Source organism: Nematostella vectensis, chromosome 2, assembly GCF_932526225.1.
Source record: "Nematostella vectensis chromosome 2, jaNemVect1.1, whole genome shotgun sequence".
Taxonomy (NCBI): domain Eukaryota; kingdom Metazoa; phylum Cnidaria; class Anthozoa; order Actiniaria; family Edwardsiidae; genus Nematostella; species Nematostella vectensis.
The window spans coordinates 21770869-21793658 of NC_064035.1; the positions used below are offsets into that span (position 1 = coordinate 21770869).

Here is a 22790-nt window from a genome sequence, read left to right on the forward strand (position 1 = left end):
GCATACAGTCAGAAAACATGCGCAAGCTTCGCTCCAAGGCTGTCGATAAAGCGACTAGTAACGCCAAGGAGAACGCTCTAAACGCCGCCCACGGGGCGAAGTACACCATCCCGCTAGACCATTCTCTGCTGACGGACCACGGCGTACTGTAACCAAGGGCGCTCTCCGAGGAGCTGCTCTTCGAGATCACGCTCGCAACGGTTGACCAGGTAGTAGTCGGAAGCGATGCTACCAAATTATCCTACGGCATCAAAAATCTAGAGCTGGAATACGAAAGCCTGAGGGACGACAACCTCGCCCTGTCTGCAGCCGCCGCCTACCAAAACGGCGCAACGTTCTTCTACGAGAAAGTGAACCTCCACAAGACCTTCGTGATTAGCAAAGGGACAGACAGCATAATCAACGTGTGAGATCAACCTGCCGCGAAGGTCTATGAGTGGTCTGTTGCTCCTCTTTTTGGAGCCATACACGGCAGGGGCTCGCGACTCTGAGAAGTTCGTGTACCCCTACATCAAGAGCGTTCGCGTTACAATTGACGGCATGCCAAACTAGGTCTTCAGCCAGGGACTACGCCGCGCGGATTTTTGGAGGGAGGCGAAAAGGCGATTCGTCAGTGGCAGCGGAGCGCCTAGTATCACCCCCGAGTCGTTCTATGGCGATAACAAGTTTGCTCTGTGGATCGACCTTCGAACGACAAACGACAGTGCTATCCATGGGGGCGGTCTCTCTCCGATTGGTCAACACCCACGACGGTGTGCATCTCGAGATAAAACGCACGGCAAGCGGCACCGGTACCATAAACTGTCACGTGTTTGTGGTGGCCGACGCCCAAATGAACCTTATGAACGGACAGCTAGAGTCCATACAATACTAAGCACATTACTACGGTATGGACCCGAAAAACATCCTATTTAACGCTCTCATCGTGGGCCCGACGTCATGCGGGAAGACCCGATTCATAGTGGACCGGCTGCGCGGCCCTTTCCGGGGCAAGTTTTACTACATTCTACTCGTGTGCCCTACCCCGTACTCGTGTGTCTGCAACAAAACATACGAAGGCTTCGGCGAGGGCGACGATCGTCTGTTTGTCGTCACACCTGAGGCGGGTCAGATCGACATACTGCTGAGGTTTGTCTCCGCTGTCTTTGAAGGCACTAATACGCTAATCATACTCGACAACTGTGCGGACTCAAAAGACGTATAGAGGCGCTCTGACCAGCTCGTCAACTTGGCGTTCAGCGCGCGCCAAGTGGGCATTAGCGTGTGGGTGATCACGCAGCAGCTCACCAGCATCACGAAGCCGTTCCGTGAGAATATCGCGGCCTTGGTGTGGTCTTCTATACCCCGAGCAAGGCGGACATTAAAGCTATCCTGCATGACTACGGCGCGGAGCTCTCAGAAGAGAAGATGAAAGGGTACATGAAGGCCCTCAAGACGAAAAGGTTCTCGAAATTAGAGTTTTGCTTGCGTCACCCTTATACCATCGCCCTAGTTGAACGGTAAGCGCAGTAAACCACCGCCAACGAAAACGCATTGATCACACTTGACACTTGAACACACGTGTACCATGATGAGCGACGAATACTTTGAGAGTCTTCTTGAGGGGGGCGCCGTAGATATCGAGTCGTTGGACTGCTCGACGCAGCCAGCTACCGGAGGTAAGCAAACTGAGATAGCAGACGCGAGGGAAAAACTCGCGATTCTCGTAGCCTCGAGGAAGTTGAGAGAGATGGTAGACAAGGCCCTGACTCACGACGACGTCAAACGCATGAGCGCCGAGGAGGTAAGGAAGTACGAGAAGCGATACGAGACCGCTCTAGCCAGCCGGACTACAGACGGGCAGATAGCTTCCTGAAGCTTACGACCAAGCTAGTAGGCATAACGCTGCCGATAGACAGTGTGGTCGATCTTCACAATGAACTCGTGTCCGACTACATCATCAACAACGAGCTCCGCACATTGTGCGGAAGCCGACTCTACTCTGCGGTCGTTTGATGGCTTTAGCCGTCGGGGCGTTACACGTAGCACGCCATGTGAACACCAACGGCGCTGACACGCGGTGTCAACACGAGGTAGCAGTCGCGGACTCACCAGATGGCGAGTCTGCCATCCCAGAGTAGACGCTCATTTGAAAGCTTGCCACTTCAGCAACCAAATAGTTGCATCACAAATGGAGGAACCTCAAGGAAGTACTAGTGCTTAGCATCACGCGGAACCTGACAAACAAGCTGCGGAACAAACTGCACGTATGCCTTTGGCGTTAGTGAAGAGAATCACGAGCCCCGACCCACCCGCGACCCGACCTAAACACCCTGGACGAGTCGAAGCTGGAAGGCGCTTGGCAAAGTGGGACCGACTTAACAGAGCGAAGAAAAAAGCTGTGCAACACGTTGAGTCGCCTGTCGCTAGCGAGTCGAGGGGACGCGAGGGCTATGACGAACACACACCAGTCCCGGAAAGCAACTCTGCTTGGTCGGCTAGCTCGGTTATCGGGGTCGCTGGTCTTCTAGTGTCATTGATCGGCCTCTACACACGTAGGCGGCAGCTAGCTGCCGCGTTCACTTGTACACCCACAGCTACCGAAGGTACCGACGACGTGACTCCGCCCGCAAATGCACAGCAACCACCGCTTGCCGTTCCGGCGAGCCGACCCGGACAATGCAAATCTCGACTGTTAGCCATGGAGTAAGCAGACATTTAAACACAAGGGCCCCACCCATATCCGCACGTCCGTGCATCGCAATGTCGACGACGCAGCAAAGCAAGATTACAAAGACCGACGATCACCACGATCACGATCACCGACGCCGCAGTCATAACAGGCCTCGTCGCCGGTATCGGCTGGGTTGGGCGCAAAGTCTTGCGCGAAGACTTCACCAAAGACCCCTCCGCGAACGCCATGAACTACGCAAAAATGACTGCCGCCGTTTCAGGTGCTGTCGCTTTGAAGGGTTACCTTGAGGACCAGAAGATCCTGCCCATGTAATATTGTGTAGGCCATGTATTAGACTCGTGTTCACGTACACAGCATCACACACTACTCGATGGCCTCGAGTAGTTGCTTGGTGGCGCCGTCCTAAACGCGACTGCATTCGTTGGTGGCAACGACCTCGCAAAGTTCCTGTCGAACGATGAGAGCCCTGCCTTAGCTGAGAAGGAGAGGCACGACAAGGCCCTCGAGAAATACCAACGAGACTATGGACGCTACCAACAGCGGCGACAAAAAGTCCTCGATTGGCAAGCGCAAAGTCGCGAGGGGCCCTCGCAAAGCAAAACTTCACCGACACTAACTACGCGCTCAAACTCTACAACCAGACCCGACCAAAACAATCCCTGGAGTCGATGCGGGCTCCTGAGCTGTCCGACTACTACATCCCCAGCAAAACGCAGAAGAACGCCGAGTTGGCGTACATTTGCTCCGGCGCTCTCGCCATCGGCTACACAGCTAGCTGCTTGCTGTGATTTAGATGTAGGCGGCCTTTTTCCATACTGCGCGTATACGTATAAGATGTTTGCAGACCGGTTGTGAAGCGCTATGCACGAGGTAGCAGCCGCTGCTAAGCGAGACAGGTCGATGACACCGAAGGTGTCGGCACTACCCGAGCAGACAGCAACCGCCTGTTGGAGACTGATACACCTGTTGCAGTGCATTGCCGACACGTAATGGCGGCGAAGCGCAAGTCCGACGAAGAACTCAAAGCGTTCCTTCGTCCTGTATACTACGCCAGAGGTGGCTTCCAGGGAGTGACCGCTCTGCATGCCAAACTTCCCAAGGGCTCAGCCTCCATAGATCGAGTGCGCAAGTGTGTAAGCTCGCAGCTCGTCGAGGGCTACACACAGACACCCCCTTCTCCGACTACATACGCCCATTTCTCGGAGCAGACACCGAACCGTATTGTGTTGTATTACACGGCGTACTCTAAGCACGGCTTCACGCGTTCGCAGTTGCGTGTTGCGTGATCAGCGCTTGTGCCTTCTATTGCAGCTAAGGCACGTGAGTCTGACATTCCACTTGTAGTGACCCTGACCGTCGTCTAGCCAGTCGATGCTGAAGCATTGGGGATGGCTCTTTGTGTATCCCTGATACAGAAGCTGAGTGCCACAGACTGTGCACCTCTTTTCCGCGCCAGCAATCATGCCGAGTACGTGGTCTACCGTTAGAACGTGGTGCGAACCCGTGTACTTTGTGCGACCTTTTTGCCTGTCATCTATAGCGTATCGCTTGATTCGCGCTGTAATGAGCTCTTCACTGGGCGTAGCCTGCAGTTCTGTGGGAGCCAAGGCACCGGGGGCGTTATCGGGGGGAATTACGCGGACTATCTGGTCGGCGTGCCGCACGCGGGAGATGCCGGTGTATACAGCATTCGTGATCCAGCCCTCTAAGCTGTGGTCTATGATAAACAGACGTCTTGGAGTCTGGATGGTCTTGCCCTGCACCCGGTGGACGGTTCCCCAGCCCGCGTATTTCCACTCGAGGGGAAGCCCGTTAAGGACCGCGTCGGGAGGAACCTCGACTACCGCGCCTTTGTATGCGTCGACCTTCTCACCCCTTTTGTCTGGCACGGGCACTGGGCGCCCTTGCTTGCGATAACGATGCGCGACGCTAGGATCGGGGTCAAAGCGGATGGTTGCTTGCAATCGGGGGTAGTTTTTCCTGTGGTGCTCTATCAATCGCTGCTGAACAAGGGCCCCCATCTTGATTGGTCGAGCACACCCACATATCGTTTGGGTGGGCCTGCTCGATCGCCGCGTCGAACGCTACCCCATCCCACTCCTCTCGAAACACCTCAAGCTGTTGGGAATCTGACCGACACCAAATCCGGTCGTTTATGTCGTGGAGCCTGGAGCCGGCAGGCCGTCGCATGTACTGTACGGCTTTCCGCAGTCCTCACACAGGCAGCCGAAGTCGGACTCGAACCAGCAGATGTTCCTTTGTGCCCACTCCTCGAGCATACCGTGAGGCCCCTCTTTATCTCCCCAGGGCGGGACCTTCCCATAGTCGCCACAACACACTACCTGACACGGCCGCGTGGCGAGATACTCTAGGATGGCGCGTAGCACTTTAGTCTGTACTTTACAGCACTCGTCAATGATGATTACTTCTGCAAGATGGTCGAGTTTGTGCCCCAGCTCGAAAGGTCTCCACTCGAAGTTCAGTAAACCTCCCTTGCCGTGGCCATGACGAGGTCACCCGAGTCTAACAGGTCCTTGAGCTCTGGCGTGGTGATCCAGCCCTCGTTTTGTTCCAAGTGCTGCCCTACCCTCCCGGAAGCGTAGGGGTGGCAGGCCTCAGAGAACTCCCACTCGCTCAGCTGAATGACCCCGGTTAGTTGAAGAACCTCGCTCAATGGCCGTCCCACAACATCCGCGATACGATATACGTTCGTAGGGAAGCCGTATTTCCGTACCACGTCGATGGCGTCCGAGCCGCCGCCGGAGACACTGTCCTCGCATCCTAGGTACGCCGCACGCATGTAGATGTGCGCATGAGGCTGCGCCCCTAAGTTTTCCATGCTATTCCACACTTTGGACTCAACCTGCGCCGCTTGCCAGACGTCCCTGTATTTGAGAGGCGTTGGCCTGATGTTCTCTCTTTGGATCCACTTCTTGAAACGATACCCTATTGCGCCGCCCATCGAGTGCGTAGCTTCGGTGTACTCTTGGTAGGCTGGGTGATCATCAGGGAGCCATTGAGGATCATGTCCCGTCTCGTCTGTAAACGGCCTGTCGATAGCCACGATGTCCCGTCCCAATCGGTACAGTTTGCCTTCGTGCGTGACTATAACGCGCCCGCATAGCCAGATCCTTGTGCTTCTGGGGATCGCCCTGTTTATAAAGCGAATGAGCACCTCTCGCACTTTTGCCTCGCGCGTTTTCGTGGCGGCACTGGTTAAAGCCTACTCCTGACGTAGCGAACGAAGCTCATCCTCAGCCTCGAAGTCTAGGCCGTGGACGCTCGTGATCGCAGGTGGTTCAGTCGGAAGCTCCGCCCAGGCGTGGTTATTGTGGCAAGGGATAGTGACCCTCGCCTTAGTCTTGTACTTCCCCGAGTCCCACAGAACGTTACCCAGGGCGTCCACGGCTACTAGCTTTACCTCGAGCTTCTTTTCCATCTCAAAGAGGTCTTTTTTGGTACATCCCGTAGGGGCCAGCTTCTTGTCAAATTGCTCGAGGATCTTGCCTCGTGTCTTGGTTAGACAAAGGGAGCGCGAGGTTGCGCGATTCCTCAAGAAGTCGGCAACACAGTTAGCGAAGGTGTCACTCCCCTCTCGCTCAAACATTGGCCCAGGCTCGGGTATGCCTTGTGCCACCCAGTCCCTAATTTCCAATATCGCGGGCTACGATATCGGACAGGACGAGTGTTTGGGTATGCCTTGTGCCACCCAGTCTCTAATTGCCCGTATCGCGGGCTACGATATCAGACAGGACGAGTGCGAACCGTTCCCGAGCGCGCCTCCCGGTACCGTGCATCTTCTGCCCTACACGATTCGCTCCGCAGGGGCGGCACAACCGCGTCTCCGACTGCTTCCCTATGCCGCAGATCTTGCACGGCACGGGGAGGGGGCTGCCCTTAGGGAGCCTTTGGAGGTGCACCTTGTAGTAGGTGCCCATGCACCTCTGGACACACGTGTTTGCATGGCCGACCTTTAACCACCCGCAGTAATCTTTTCCGCACTTCATCCTTCGAATGCTCGGTATACTACAGGACAGACGAGGGTCTAATTGCAAGGTTCCCACATGTTACCATACAATGGGGGCCAGCCGGGGGGTGGGGGGCGTGACGCGCCTCCCAGCCCGTTCTATGAAATGACCCAGTCCCCCCCGCCTTATTAGCTATGGCTGAATGTCTATGTTGAAACCATTACATTTTAATATTTGCTTTTTATAAAATCAAAGCAGCAGTGTGAACCAAAATTCGATATTTTACCTGTCAAAGTAATATTTTTTTTACAAAACCTTGCATGAATCTACTGTGTTTTTTTTCTAAAAAAGCAATGCATATCATGTCTATCATTGATTCATTTCCTAGTAAAAAAATATATTTTCAATGTAAAAGAAATTTACTCTCTAGAAATGTCATATGTGTGATCCATTCCATAGGTGTATCGTACAGCACAAGTCCAAGAAGGCCTAGTTCATTTAATTAAAAACTAGGGGTTTAACCCTTTGACCCCTGACTATTTTTTTAGCTGAAATTCTAAAAAAAAACAGGTGTTTTCAAGCTGTGCGGCAGTGATTTGCGGTCCCATCCTTATTTCTGTGCTAATGCACCACAATTTCTTTGTTTTTGTGTTTTCCATCAAAATTACAGCTTTTAGCATATTGGGAGAGTGCCCTTGGATATTTTCAAGTCTATTGGGGTATAATTGAGTGTTGTTCTTATGGATGTTTGCAAGCAAAAAAAATAATTTTTTGTTTGGCTCTGCCTAGACGAAAAAATAATTTTCTTATGAAAGCTCAGCTCTCCTCTCTTAAACCAAATTGATTCCAAAATTGTTTGCACTGCACAGGGTCGTTGTTATAATATTATTTGTTTTGGGGATCCCTGTGGCCCCTTATCATCCCATTGCGTGATTTTGAACGACTCTAATGGAACTGTGACTTTAGAACACTTAGAGATTCATTGATACGAGATCCTATTGTTGGAGGGTCAACTAGCGATGAATTGCGAGGGGAATTATTGAAAAAGCCAGATCTCACCCTGCAAACCGCTCAAGATTACTGCAGAACTTAAGAGGCTACTGAACTAAACCGAGAGCCACCACCTGTACTTGCCCCACATGGACCAAAAGCCACCACCTGTACTTGTCCCACATGGACAAAGAGCCACCACCTGTACTTGTCCCACATGGACCAAGAGCCACCACCTCTTCTTGTCCCACAAGGACCAAGGGTCACCACCAGTACTTGTCCCACATGGACCAAGAGTCACCACCTGTACTTGTCCTACATGGACCAAGAGCCACCACCTGTACTTGTCCCACATGGACCATCTACTTGTCCCACATGGACCAAGGGTCACTACCTATACTTGTCCTACATGGACCATCTACTTGTCCCACATGGATCAAGAGCCACCACTTCTACTTGTCCCACAAGGACCAAGGGTCAACACCTGTACTTGTCCCAAATGGACCAAGGGTCACCACCTATACTTGTCCTACATGGACCAAGAGTCACCACTTGTACTTGTCCTACATGGACCAAGAGCCACCACCTGTACTTATCCCACATGGACCATCTACTTGTCCCACATATACCAAGAGCCACCACCTGTACTTGTCCCACATGGACCATCTACTTGTCCCACATGGACCAAGAGCCACCACCTCTTCTTGTCCCACAAGGACCAAGGGTCACCACCAGTACTTGTCCCACATGGACCAAGAGTCATCACCTATACTTGTCTGACATGGACAAAGAGCCACCACCTCTACTTGCCCACATGGACCAAGAGCCACCACCTGTAATTGTCCCGTATGGACCAAGGGGACCACCTGTACTTGTCCCACATGGACCAACAGCCACCACCTGTAATTGTCCTACATGGACAAAGGGTAACCACCTGTACTTGTCGTACATGGACCAAAAGCCACCACCTCTTTTTGTCCCACATGGACCAAGGGTAACCACCTGTACTTGTCCTACATGGACCAAGAGCCTTCACCTGTACTTGTCCCACATGGACCTAACGCCACCACCTGTACTTGTCCCACATGGACCAAAAGCCACCACCTGTACTTGTCCCACATGGACCAAGAGCCACCACCTTACTTGTCCTACATGAACCAAAGGTGACTACCTCTTCTTGTCCTACATGGACCAAGAGCCACCACCTCTACTTGTTCCACATGTACCAAGGGTCACTACCTGTACTTTTCCTACAAGGACCAAGAGCCATCAGCTCTACTCGTCCCACATGGACCAAGAGCCACCACCTGTACTTGTTTCACATGGACCAAGAGCCACCACCTGTACTTGTCCCACATGGACCAAAAGCCACCACCTGTACTTGTCCCACATGGACCAAGAGCCACCACCTGTACTTGTCCCACATGGACCTAACGCCACCACCTGTACTTGTCCCACATGGACCATCTACTTGTCCCATATGGACCAAGAGCCACCACCTCAAATTGTCCCACATTGACCAAGAGCCACCACCCCTACTTGTCCCATAAGGACCAAGAGTAAAAACCTGTACTTGTCCCACATGGACCAAGAGCCACCACCTGTACTTGTCCCACATGGACCATGTACTTGTCCCACATTGACCAAGAGCGACCACCTGTACTTGTCCCATATGGACCAAGAGCCACCACCTCTAAATGTCTCACATTGACCAAGAGCCACCATTTCTACCTTTCCCACAAGGACCAAGGGTCACCACCTGTACTTGTCCCACATGGACCAAGGGTCACTACCTGTACTTGTCCCACATGGACCAAGGGTCACCACCTGTACTTGTCCCACATGGACCAAGGGTCACCATCTCTACTTGTCCAACATGGACCAAGGGTAACCACTTGTACTTGTCCCACATGGACCAAGAGCCACCACCCCTACTGGTCTTACATGGACCAAGAGCCAACCCGTGTACTTGTCACACATGGACCTAACTCCACCACCTGTACTTGTCCCACATGGACCAAGAGCCACCACCTTACTTGTCCTACATGGACCAAGGGTCACCACCTCTACTTGTCTTACATGGACCAAAAGCCACCACCTGTACTTGTCCCACAAGGACCACCACCTGTACTTGTCCTACATGGACCAAGGGTCACCACCTATACTTGTCCCACATGGACCAATACCACCTCTATTTGCTCCTTCCATCTGTTTTTGGCTTCCTCGGTTCTCAATAAACATTTACCTTGCCGTCGTTTCTTCCCTATAGAAACATCTACAATTTCATTTGATGCTTCTGTGTGTGAAAACAACACAAACTTTTCATATTTATTCAGTATTTTGTATTTAATTATAGATTTGGGTGGTGATTTTTTAGATCCTAGACATTTCTATACACTTTCAAAAATAAAGTTATACTCTGTTAACAAATGATCAAAAAGTATTAACTACCAAAGATGTCAATATGCTGTCTAGTTTTCTATGCAGCCTGACCCGTCACACTATGCACTTGGGTCAAATTCCCGCAGTTGTCTAGATAAGTAGAGTGGTAAAATCGAAATTATTAAGACATATCTTAAAAGTAAAAGATGTCCTTTGCTTACTACTGAGGTTTGGTGAACTGGAAAAGACCCAATTTATTACAACCACATCTAGAGTAATAATATTTTTTGTTACACATAGTAATCTATGTACATTTTATAGCACGGCATCCTATTACTGTGGCCACTAATACAAAGTGTTTTAAGAAAGTAAGCCTATAAGCATTACAGTTTAATGACTCGAACTTCATAGCTAAGAGGATTCCATGTTCCGATAAGCATTCAGCTAGAGATCATGTCAATCACAAAGTACATTTCACACCCCCCCATTCGCACCCCGTTCGCTTTTAGTTGTATCTCTTAGGTTTAAAAATTTACTTCGAATAAAATTGCAGAATTGCTGTTGATCATTGTTGTGCTATCACTCAGGGTGAAAACCGACGATCATCCCGGTCTGCTTTTGTTGGAGTCCCCCCCACCGTGATACTCTTACATATATTCTTTTAAATGAAATATCAAATGTATTATTTACATAATCTCATGTCTATGAAGCAGCAGCATCTAAATGTAGGCGTAGATAACAAAAATGCTGTTTATCCATCCGCAAGGCCATTGTTGGGGAGTGTTTTCAGACTTAGTTTAAATAAATGTGGGGTTTAGTAGCACTTGGGGTCTTGCCACAAGAATGCGTATTGTTCCTGGACAAATACAAGAATGCGTATTATACCTGGACAAATACAAGAATGCGCATTGTTCCTGGACAAATACAAGAATGCGTATTGTTCCTGGACAAATACAAGAATGTGTATTGTACCTGGACAAATACATTTCAGACAAATGTGTAAAAAGATAACATGATCCACACTCACCAACATGTCATTCTAAATACATTTTGTGCACACTATTTTTTGGTAATAATTAAAAACTATACATCTTAGATCCCTAATAAAAGTGAATAAATTATTTGAGTTTGACTGAAATATGCAAAACCAGACTGTTGTCTTTAACAAAAATGACGGAACCGCCAAACTACCACAATACATACACCTATTTCAATAAAGGTTGTCAGTGCAAATGGCAAATGGCAGTTCTGCGACCAAAAGTGACCATGTTTCTCCAAGGGTATGGATAAATCAAACCAATTATCCATCAAAGGTTACCAATGCTTGGCTCTGACATTGCTGGACTTTTATTAACACCTTTAATTTTACGAATAATTAGTACCCATAAGCCATTTATCATTAGCCATTTGCACTGACAACCTTTTGTGAAATAGGTGTATAAATAAATTGATCCATCAGCACCTGGGTTTAAGAGTTCATTTGATCAGTACTGTAACTTCTGGTGCACTGTAAAAATGGGACAGCATGCTTTTGCTTGGTTTTCAATATATCGAGATATTGTTTTAGTTGTTGATTAACGCAATATTTTGAGAATGTTATTATTTAGATTTTTCAAATCATAAAAATCTCTTGGTCTGAAAAATATTAACCTCTTTGTAAAAACACCTTAAACAACAGTTCCTGGATCCTGGTTTTCATCTATCTTAACAACCATTCGGTTCTTGCTGACTTCTGGTTGTGCCTCTGGCTTCAGATTCTCTTGGAATTCTTGGACTGTACCAGCAGAGGATTGCAAGCTATCATTCATCCCATTTGGGTAGTGAGTTAGTAAGTCTGACATGCGATCCTTGATGCACAGAGCAAGAAGACGGGCATCTCCATCCTGGTCCCAGCAGTCTTCAATAGTCTCTTTTAGGAAACGTAGGCCCTGTACAAAAAGCAGCATAATACTTTCAAAACTCAAACAAAACAATTGCTTCTGTAAATGCATTAATGAGATAGCACAGAAAAAACATCAGTGTTACTGTCACTATATGAAGCGTGGTGTACATCAACATAACAACGTAACAACATAACATATCGACATAACAGCTAATCGACATAACACAGCAAGATAACAGCATATTGACATAACAACACATCAGCATAACAACGTAACCACATAACATATCAACATAACAACACATTAACATAACACATCAAAATAACAGCACTTCAACATACAAAATAATATAACAATACAACAGCATAACAACGTAACAACATAACATATTGACATAACAACATGTCAACATACTGTAGCAGCATATCGACATATCAACACAAGATAATATCACATCAACATAACAACAAATCGACATAACAGCATATCGACATAACAACACATAAGCATAACAACATATCGACATAACAAAACATCAGCAAAACCACACATCGACATAACCTGAGTCAGAATGTCCAAATACTGTATAGTGTATTAAAGTAAAAATGGGGTTTTAAAGGTCTATAAGTAATAAACTGAAAAAAAAAAAAAAAAAAACAAGGAGACCTACACTATGGTTGCGTTTCCAAGCATCTGGAAATCCAGGTCGGAGTTTCTTCTGAACAACATAGGTGTGCATGTGCTCTGAGGTGATCATTGGACCCAACTCCGCCTCAAACGGTGCCTTGTAGGGAGGAACCTGTTCTCCTATTTGGTTACAAAGACAAAAAAAATTTGAGCTTCTATGATTGGATAAAGACCCAATATTATTGTTGTTTATATTATTGTTGCCTCTTGCGGCCAAATGGTCAAGATACTGTATATTGGAAGATCATGTGGATCAACACCATAGGGGGCATGTCAGTAGGGCCTTACTTCCAAAGATGTCCTCACAGCGCATCGAGACTTCCCATATGACCAGTGACATTGCATAGACATCAATCTGCTTCAGGGCACCTTGTATATCATGCAAGTTCACTGCACCATCCAGTACCTCTGGAGCCATGTAACGCAGTGTTCCCACCTGTCAACAAGTATGTCTTTAGCTAGGTGTGGCCACAGAGGTTCAGCCTTTTGCCAATGATTTCTTACCTGCATACCTCCCTCCCCATGCCAATCTTGGTTTTATGTAAATATATGTACGGTTTACAGCAATATACAATGTAATGTTCGTAGTAAGGGGATAAAAGTGTGCTACCTCTGTGATCAAAGTACCATCATCAGCAGGCTTTGTGGCATCAGAAACATTCATAGCAAATCCAAAATCGGCCAAGACACATGACCCGTCCACTTTCACCAGGATATTTTTGCTGTTGATGTCACGATGTGCAAATGAAGGCTTATTTGCTGAATCAAAAACAAAATAACGTCAATTATAAAACCTACTGTTACTTAGCAACAATATTATTTGATGGCATTCAATTCAGCATTATAAACTTAAACTACATCATTATTGCTCAAAGGTTTTATTTCAGGAGCTTAGCTCTCAATCCTAAAATAAGGCCATTCTTTTTTTTTTCGTTTGCTGAGCCAAAGACCTCTGCCTTCAAGCAAGGTGTTGGTGTCCCTGGCTCCTCCCATGCACATATAATGTTGAGACAACAAAAGGGTTGTTCATGAACACATATATAATGTTGAGACAACAAAAGGGTTGTTCATGAACACATATATAATGTTGAGACAACAAAAGGGTTGTTCATGAACACATATATAATGTTGAGACAACAAAAGGGTTGTTCATGAACACATATATAATGTTGAGACAACAAAAGGGTTGTTTATGAACACATATATAATGTTGAGACAACAAAAGGGTTGTTTATGAACACATATATAATGTTGAGACAACAAAAGGGTTGCTTATGAACACATATATAATGTTGAGAAAACAAAAGGGTTGTTCATGAACACATATATAATGTTGAGACAACAAAAGGGTTGTTCATGAACACATATATAATGTTGAGACAACAAAAGGGTTGTTCATGAACACATATATAATGTTGAGACAACAAAAGGCTTGTTCATGAACACATATATAATGTTGAGACAACAAAAGGGTTGTTCATGAACACATATATAATGTTGAGACAACAAAAGGCTTGTTCATGAACACACATATAATGTTGAGACAACAAAAGGGTTGTTTATGAACACATATATAATGTTGAGACAACAAAAGGGTTGTTCATGAACACATATATAATGTTGAGACAACAAAAGGGTTGTTTATGAACACATATATAATTTTGAGACAACAAAAGGCTTGTTCATGAACACACATATAATGTTGAGACAACAAAAGGGTTGTTTATGAACACATATATAATGTTGAGACAACAAAAGGCTTGTTCATGAACACACATATAATGTTGAGACAACAAAAGGGTTGTTTATGAACACATATATAATGTTGAGACAACAAAAGGGTTGTTCATGAACACATATATAACGTTGAGACAACAAAAGGGTTGTTTATGAACACATATATAACGTTGAGACAACAAAAGGCTTGTTTATGAACACATATATAATTTTGAGACAACAAAAGGCTTGTTCATGAACACACATATAATGTTGAGACAACAAAAGGGTTGTTTATGAACACATATATAATGTTGAGACAACAAAAGGCTTGTTCATGAACACATATATAATGTTGAGACAACAAAAGGGTTGTTCATGAACACATATATAATGTTGAGACAACAAAAGGGTTGTTTATGAACACATATATAACGTTGAGACAACAAAAGGGTTGTTCATGAACACATATATAATGTGGAGACAACAAAAGGGTTGTTCATGAACACATATATAATGTTGAGACAACAAAAGGGTTGTTTATGAACACATATATAATGTTGAGACAACAAAAGGGTTGTTCATGAACACATATATAATGTTGAGACAACAAAAGGGTTGTTCATGAACACATATATAATGTTGAGAAAACAAAAGGGTTGTTCATGAACACATATATAATGTTGAGACAACAAAAGGGTTGTTTATGAACACATATATAATGTTGAGAAAACAAAAGGGTTGTTCATGAACACATATATAATGTTGAGACAACAAAAGCGTTGTTCATGAACACATATATAATGTTGAGACAACAAAAGGGTTGTTCATGAACACATATATAATGTTGAGACAACAAAAGGGTTGTTCATGAACACATATATAATGTTGAGACAACAAAAGGGTTGTTTATGAACACATATATAATGTTGAGAAAACAAAAGGTTTGTTTATGAACACATATATAATGTTGAGACAACAAAAGGGTTGTTCATGAACACATATATAATGTTGAGACAACAAAAGGGTTGTTCATGAACACATATATAATGTTGAGACAACAAAAGGGTTGTTTATGAACACATATATAATGTTGAGACAACAAAAGGGTTGTTCATGAACACATATATAATGTTGAGACAACAAAAGGGTTGTTGATGAACACATATATAATGTTGAGACAACAAAAGGGTTGTTCATGAACACATATATAATGTTGAGACAACAAAAGGGTTGTTCATGAACACATATATAATGTTGAGACAACAAAAGGGTTGTTCATGAACACATATATAATGTTGAGACAACAAAAGGCTTGTTCATGAACACATATATAATGTTGAGACAACAAAAGGGTTGTTTATGAACACATATATAATGTTGAGACACCAAAAGGGTTGTTCATGAACACATATATAATGTTGAGACAACAAAAGGGTTGTTCATGAACACATATATAATGTTGAGACAACGAAAGGGTTGTTCATGAACACATATATAATGTTGAGACAACAAAAGGGTTGTTCATGAACACATATATAATGTTGAGACAACAAAAGGGTTGTTCATGAACACATATATAATGTTGAGACAACAAAAGGGTTGTTCATGAACACATATATAATGTTGAGACAACAAAAGGGTTGTTCACGAACACATATATAATGTTGAGACAATAAAAGGGTTGTTCATGAACACATATATAATGTTGAGACAACAAAAGGGTTGTTCATGAACACATATATAATGTTAAGACAACAAAAGGGTTGTTTATGAACACATATATAATGTTGAGACAACAAAAGGGTTGTTTATGAACACATATATAATGTTGAGACAACAAAAGGGTTGTTTATGAACACATATATAATGTTGAGACAACAAAAGGGTTGTTCATGAACACATATATAATGTTAAGACAACAAAAGGGTTGTTTATGAACACATATATAATGTTGAGACAACAAAAGGGTTGTTTATGAACACATATATAATGTTGAGACAACAAAAGGGTTGTTTATGAACACATATATAATGTTGAGACAACAAAAGGGTTGTTCATGAACACATATATAATGTTGAGACAACAAAAGGGTTGTTTATGAACACATATATAATGTTGAGACAACAAAAGGGTTGTTCATGAACACATATATAATGTTGAGACAACAAAAGGGTTGTTTATGAATACTGTACATACTGTATAATGTTGAGAAAACAAAAGGGTTGTTTATGAATAAAGATACAGTAATTCTTACTGACCATCTTGGTGCAAGAAGGCCAGTCCTGCTGACATAGAGGAGCCCATTATGCACATCTCCCTCCAGCACACTGAGTGTTGTCTTAGATAGTTTTGAAGGGAACCTCGCGGGTGGTATTCTGATAGCAACAAGTACTCTGGCGAGGAATTTGTTTCTCTCTCACAAGCTGCAAAAAACTAAGAGAATGTTGAAGGTTTAGAAATAAGGGAATTTCTTTTGCATTGTTTTTCTAATTTCTTGGGACTCACCCCATGCACCTCACAAACAAAGTAAGATTTTTTCAAATAACACAAGAGATACACATAACAACATCTTCTCCCTCTCACCAAATGCAATGTTTGAGGTCTCCTAACTCTAAAAACATTGTTTTCTTGTTATAAAACCACATGAATTAATATAGCCTAATTCAAATGCTGTAAGAATGCATTCTATGAATCAATGTGTTGTAAAACGTATTGCATTAGTGATCTTGGTTCTGAAAGCAGTGAAGATAATGATACATGATTCCTTAGTGCAAATTCACCTGAAATAGATGTAACGGAAGAAAGAGTTTACCAATTACCTGATAAATCAAGGTCGGTACATGTAGTTAGCAAAACTTTTCTGCAAAAAGATGCCCCTCTGTAATTCTTCCTCTTAAACCGAGTAAAGCAGAAAGAATGCTGAAAGCACAACCTGCGAAGACATGCTTACCCTTAATATGCTAGGATGATGATCCAGTGCCGAGAACAGATCCTTCTCTGCTTGCCAAAACAGTCTGTGTTCAGCACCAAACACTTTGACAGCCATCACCTCATTGAACATGGTACCTTTCCAAACAGTTCCATACCGCCCCTGGCCTATTAACTGGCCTAATGTTAGCTGGCTCAAGTCCAGGGAAGGTCCTTGTGGCTCTTTCTCCAGGCTTTTGTCAGGTCTGGAATATTTATGCTTTTTACGATTATTGTAGTGCCAAAAGAATAGGACAAGGATGGTTATAAGCAAAAGTGTCGCCAGCACTATACCAACTATGATGTTGATGTTCGAAGTGAGATGCACTTTTCCACCTTGACAAAAAAAGTTCAATTATTAATATGACTACCTAAGTAAGAGTTACTGTAGCTAATGTCAACGAGTGTTCTATGGGATTTAGGGCACAAATGAAAGAATCTGCCATCATTATTAATAAAATGTTAGCTCTATAATTACTTATGTAAATGTAGAAGTACCTGTTGTTCTAGTTGGCACAACTTTTTCTTTATATTCCACAATTGTAAAATTCTTATTACAGTAATCAGTGTCACAGCAACAGAATCCTGAGATGTTTTTGCTCTTGGCCATAGAATCAAAGTGCTGTTGTTGCACACAGTTGTGATTACATGGGTGTTTCTGACCTTCTTGCTCAAACACTATGCGAAAGCAACCTTTGCTGACAACATCGGCAACCGTTGTGTTATCCTCTAAAAAGCGAGTTGACCACACCACCATACAGTAAAAGTAAGGGTCCTCTCGACACACCTCTGTACCATTTATGACCACAGCATCTTTATTACCATAACTTTCACAGTACAATCGTTTTGATTTCACAAATCCTGCAACCAAGACAGAAACAATAATGAGGTGTTGCATGTTTTACTTGAATGAACTATGATTTTTGACACATATAGCTTTAGTAGGGGTGGGATATCCGAGACTTGCAAAGGCGCCAAGACCAGCATTTCAGAATCTAAGCCTGAAACATTTCTGTCTCTTAAGGGTGTTTGGAAGTTAGGTTGCTAGGGAAATTAACGTAGATTTGTGAGAAAAAGAGTTTTACTGCTGAAATTGGTCAAGTGGACTAGTGACTCATCGGGCTATATATTGATTACGTCATTAGGTGATGTCATGGGATGACGTCATCACAGCAGAAAAAAACGTTTATTTGCCTTTCCTTTAATTTTTTTCAAAAGGAGTTTTAGTTCAGAGTATTCATTATTTCTTTCTGAATAAACGTGAGCATGGATTTGAAAAAATATTGATAAATATCATTTTTTAGACCAATTAATGTGCAAGCCATTGGGGTATTTTGGTCATATGTTTTTCATTTTGACGGGTATGCCTTAATCCATGCTCAACTTTAACAAGAAAAGGGTAAACATTATATACATACAAAAAATTGTTACAATTTCAAAGAGTTAGGGTGCCATTTTACTTTTTTTTGTGCAACTGGAGGTCGTTTTTAACGCATGCGCTGTGGCCCAGACTATTTGAAGGCGCGGCTGCTAAGCCACAAAGCGGACTCGCAACCGCACGGAAAATGATGTTTTACAGTGCTAACAATGTTGGATATACTGGAAAAGGGTTTAAAGGCGCTGGCTGTTTTGATTGTTTTGAGTGGACTTACTGATTTGAGCGAAAATCCGGCCTCAACAAGCCGCACCTCGGGCTTAGATCTTCTTGCATACTGCATTTCAACACAATCAAGATCATGTGTTCCCTTTTTGGCGGTATTTTAGCATATGTGCATGATAAATTGTATAAAAATAATAACCCCTTTAAAAAATGACATCTTGTTGCAAAAGGGGGAAAATGGAACATTTTTGACCAGCAAAAAGTTAAACGCACGCATGCCTTGAAAAGCCTGCCATTTTCAAATCGGAAGCGATTATTTTCCCGCCTAAATTGCGAGAGCGTGCGTCAGCGTAGCAACCAAGGTCGCATAACAACTTAAATTCCCTTAAACACCCTTAACAACCTAGCCCCAGCTAGGGGCCAGGCCGAGGAAAATAAGGAAAAATCCATAAAATATTTAATATTCGTTCGATTTGAAAAAGAAACACATTTTTGTAATCAGGAGAAAAATATAAGTCTATAGACAAATTATTGAAAAATCATTTTTTTGAGTATTGCATTTCATCTTGAATGGATTAACGGAACGCTTCTTAAATTCTGAAAAAAAAAACGAGACTTTGAGACTTGCTTAAAAAACGCAGAGATTCCGAGAATTAGCTAGATTTTTGCAAGACTTTTAGAATTTTGAGGTACCCATTGCTGCCCCTTTTAATAAGCATGCTGTACAGAATATACACCTATTTCAAATAACGTTGTCAGTGCAAACGGCAAATGGCCATTGTCAAATGGCAGTTCTTCTATTAAAAAATGCCATGGAGCTTGTCAAATTTCTACTGACTGTAGGAACATGTGGATAATTTCTGTGATTATACTACTTGTCATCTTTATTCTTACAAATAATTATACCCATAAGCAGTAATAGCTCTTAGAACTGCCATTTGCCAATTGCCATTCGCTATTTGCACTGAAAACTTTTATTGAAAAAGGTGTATACATTAAAAGTGGACTTCAATAGTTTAATAATAGCTTTTTGATTAAAGCAATTGCCAAAACTTCCATAAAGTCAATTAGAAATGAATGCTGACTGCTTTAAGTATAAAAACTTAGATCCACCCCCAACCATCAAAAGTACAAAGCAAACATAAAAAAGCTGTTTAATAGACAATTTACTACAAGCAAACAATGATCATACCAACAATGATCTCACCAAGAGCAAGCGTTAGTAGCACCCTAGAAGATGAGGATCACTGTAACCTGAGTATCAGGCCTTCCTATCTTTCTATCACGCCAGCGAGAAACAAGACAAGGGCCTGATACAAGTACTGTTCAAATCGCATGTTCTCATGCCAAATTCCGGCATGACTCCTGATTGGTAAAAAAACAAAGGCCACTCGAATGGGACAAGCTGATTGGTTCAGCTATATATATTACACTAATCCATCGACTGCTCGTTCTCAGAGTAATGGCGGACTCAAGTGCTTTTGACCTTGCGTTAGCAGAATCAGAGAAATTGTTTTCTATAACATTTAAAAAAAATGTATTTTCCTCTTCTCACTTTCTTCAGAATATTCCGCATGATACCCAGTTTAGATATTCAAATGCCTTGCCCAGGCCGGTCATTGCGTGTGTTTATTTCTCATTGGTATCGTTTTTCAAAGCGAAGATCTGCTAGTTATATCAAAGGCGTTGGATGTCATAGAAGTTGCTTGATACTATGGACATTATTAGTAGGCGCCAAATATTCCAGAAATTTGTCTGTGAGAACACGAAGAATGCTTGGGGTTGTATGCGCCACGTCCTGCGAGTTGTTGATTGAGTGAGCTTATCAAATAATGGCATTTGTGTTCAAGCAGTGGTTTGTCTATTTAGAGGAAAAAGCCTGTAGTAAATTGGTGATGTGAATATCCTGTAGTAATGTGTGAATCTGCAGTCATATACTTAAATCGTAAATCTCCTGAGCCATGAACTATCTTTGTGTTTCAAATCGTTTAGCATAAAGTTACCCTCACCGGGGTTCATCGTTACTAAAATTATTACCCTTGCATATAACACCAATGTATTTTTTTTTTACATAAAATGCTGTTTATAATTTGATTTGGGCATTTAATTGTGTCACCACGCGAGTCATTGGAAAATTGACAGCCAACGTATTTTGACAGTGGCCTGAAAGGGGCGGCAGGCGTCATGTTCAGTATTTGTGTCAGGCGTACTTTTATTTCTCCTCTCCAACTTTTAAAAATTAAAATCGCCTGATACTCAGGCTAGGATCACTGAAGCACTGCATGCATGGTTGTTGAATATCCAGATTGAAAGCCCCCCCCCCCCCTCCATTTAGCCTTCATCCCCCCCCCCCCCATACTCCCACTCGCTGAGATACAGTAATAGAAAAAAAAAAAAAAGAAATAAGCCACAAGGGATTTAATTGGGTTTTTACAGTAGATCTGTGAATAAGCTGTGTGTATATGATTATCACAGTATTCTTACCGGTGAAAGCAAGTGATAAAAGAACAAGGAATCTCCAAATCCAAGACATAGTCCTGCGAATTCCAATGCTCGACTTGATCCCAACGAGGCTGAAAAGCATTGCGGAACCGCTGAATTGATAAACATGTTTGATTGTTTACAGAGACTGTCACGGCGTTCGAGCCTAGGAAGCCTAACTAAGGTGTTATGTTCAAAGTTTCGGACTATATATTACCCATTTCTCATTTGCAGCCTGCAGGGTGTTATCTCAAGAACTAAGTAATAAAAGCAAAAAAGCAAAGCTATGTCTACCTTAATTCCTGTCAATTTTAGGTAGATTTTGACAATAGGCAGTTTAGTAAACCACAAAAATAGACAACCAGTTGTATAAACCTAGAACTGGACAATAAAACAGCACTAAAAATAGCTTCAAAGAGAAGTATATATCTTTAGCAAAGGCATTAAATACATATCTTTGAAGTCGGTAAACGGAACAAGCGACCGTACAAACTTCTCATTTCTATTCGCGGATGATAAGCTTAGAATCTGCAGCACAACGGATAATATTTGTCAGGGTTATCCAGCAACCTACCTTCAGTAGACACAAGACTGTTATAGAGTTCTATCCTATACATCAACGCGATACAAAGAGAATATTCTGCGAAGAGGTTTGCGTCGTTTCTTCACGGCGAACGGCCATGTTTGTACGTAATTGAGAAGCAGTGGAGTCTGAATGTCTGTCAGACAGGAGGTCTCGACCAATCAGCGAATAGCAAAGCGCATCGCTGACATGATTGTTGTGTCTAACACCCCGCCTGCGATCACCTATCCTTTGTCTTTGAGAAATGACGGAAAATTATGCTTATTTTATCCGCTGCCTACTTTATCGTTTCCACATTGAAATATGACTACGTAACTTCTGCTTAAAAAGCTTTCTTTTCTTTTTCAAACTGATTTTTGTTATCAGCGTGAGACGATTCAATATTGCAAGTCGTCTCTCGCAGGTGGTACGTTTTGCATGAAGGCATGTAAATAGTGTAAATGTAGATTGAGCGTTTTGACGGCTAGAATGGTATGATTGCGGTTTGTCGCTGTCGCTTGCGATACCCTCTCAGCTGGCATAGGTGCGGTGTTATGTATCCAGCAAGCACGTATCTGATTTTATCACATAAAAAAATTGCTCGAATAAGCGCATACCCCAAATTAGTGCCTCGCCTAAACGTGTTGCACTCAATACACTTGGGAGAAGAGAGGGATTGTTCGTTAGATGGGAAGTAAAATAACTGACAGTACTACCTGACACATGTTTTTTATTGACTGCTTGTTTTGTTCAGTCGTTTGAAAAACTCACGACTATGGTACCGGGGAAGAGTGGGGTTATGACGTGGGGAGTACTTTTGAACGAGAATTTGTCCTGAGGGGGTGGGGGGATTGGCAGGTGGTGAAATTGACTCTTA

General features: G+C 43.5%; 2 protein-coding genes across 3 annotated transcripts; one reads left to right on the forward strand and one right to left on the reverse strand.

The window, feature by feature from the left end:
• Nucleotides 1-7849: 7849 nt before the first annotated feature.
• On the forward strand, nucleotides 7850-8788 carry LOC125560951 (mucin-2-like). The gene has a single exon (XM_048723404.1). The coding sequence runs from the start codon at nucleotides 7850-7852 to the stop codon at nucleotides 8786-8788; it is 939 nt and encodes a 312-aa protein (XP_048579361.1).
• Nucleotides 8789-9959: 1171 nt separating this feature from the next.
• Nucleotides 9960-22073, reverse strand: LOC5513139 (bone morphogenetic protein receptor type-2). 2 transcript variants are annotated; one of them, XM_032382653.2, is made up of 9 exons: nucleotides 21926-22073; nucleotides 21355-21443; nucleotides 17769-18131; nucleotides 17254-17606; nucleotides 16562-16736; nucleotides 13195-13343; nucleotides 12873-13020; nucleotides 12568-12704; nucleotides 9960-11942 (listed from the first exon to the last, which is right to left on the reverse strand). In XM_032382653.2, the coding sequence occupies exons 2-9, from the start codon at nucleotides 21401-21403 to the stop codon at nucleotides 11682-11684; spliced, it is 1635 nt and encodes a 544-aa protein (XP_032238544.1). In that variant the 5' UTR covers nucleotides 21404-21443; nucleotides 21926-22073; the 3' UTR covers nucleotides 9960-11681. The 2 variants fall into 2 exon arrangements, with proteins under 2 accessions (XP_032238544.1, XP_032238543.1); XM_032382652.2 differs by having other exon boundaries at nucleotides 21355-21464; nucleotides 21926-22071.
• Between the last annotated feature and the right edge of the window lie 717 nt (nucleotides 22074-22790).

Bases quoted from the DNA above. Each gene is read 5' to 3' on its own strand.
- LOC125560951 (XM_048723404.1), top strand. From the start codon at position 7,850: ATGGACCAAGAGCCACCACCTCTTCTTGTCCCACAAGGACCAAGGGTC.
- LOC5513139 (XM_032382652.2), bottom strand. From the start codon at position 21,454: ATGCTTTTCAGCCTCGTTGGGATCAAGTCGAGCATTGGAATTCGCAGG. The intron at 18,132-21,354 runs GTAAGAATACTG...TCTTGGTTGCAG, and splicing joins TTTATCACTTGCTTTCACCG to GATTTGTGAAATCAAAACGA. The intron at 16,737-17,253 runs GTAAGCATGTCT...ACATTCTCTTAG, and splicing joins ATCATCCTAGCATATTAAGG to TTTTTTGCAGCTTGTGAGAG.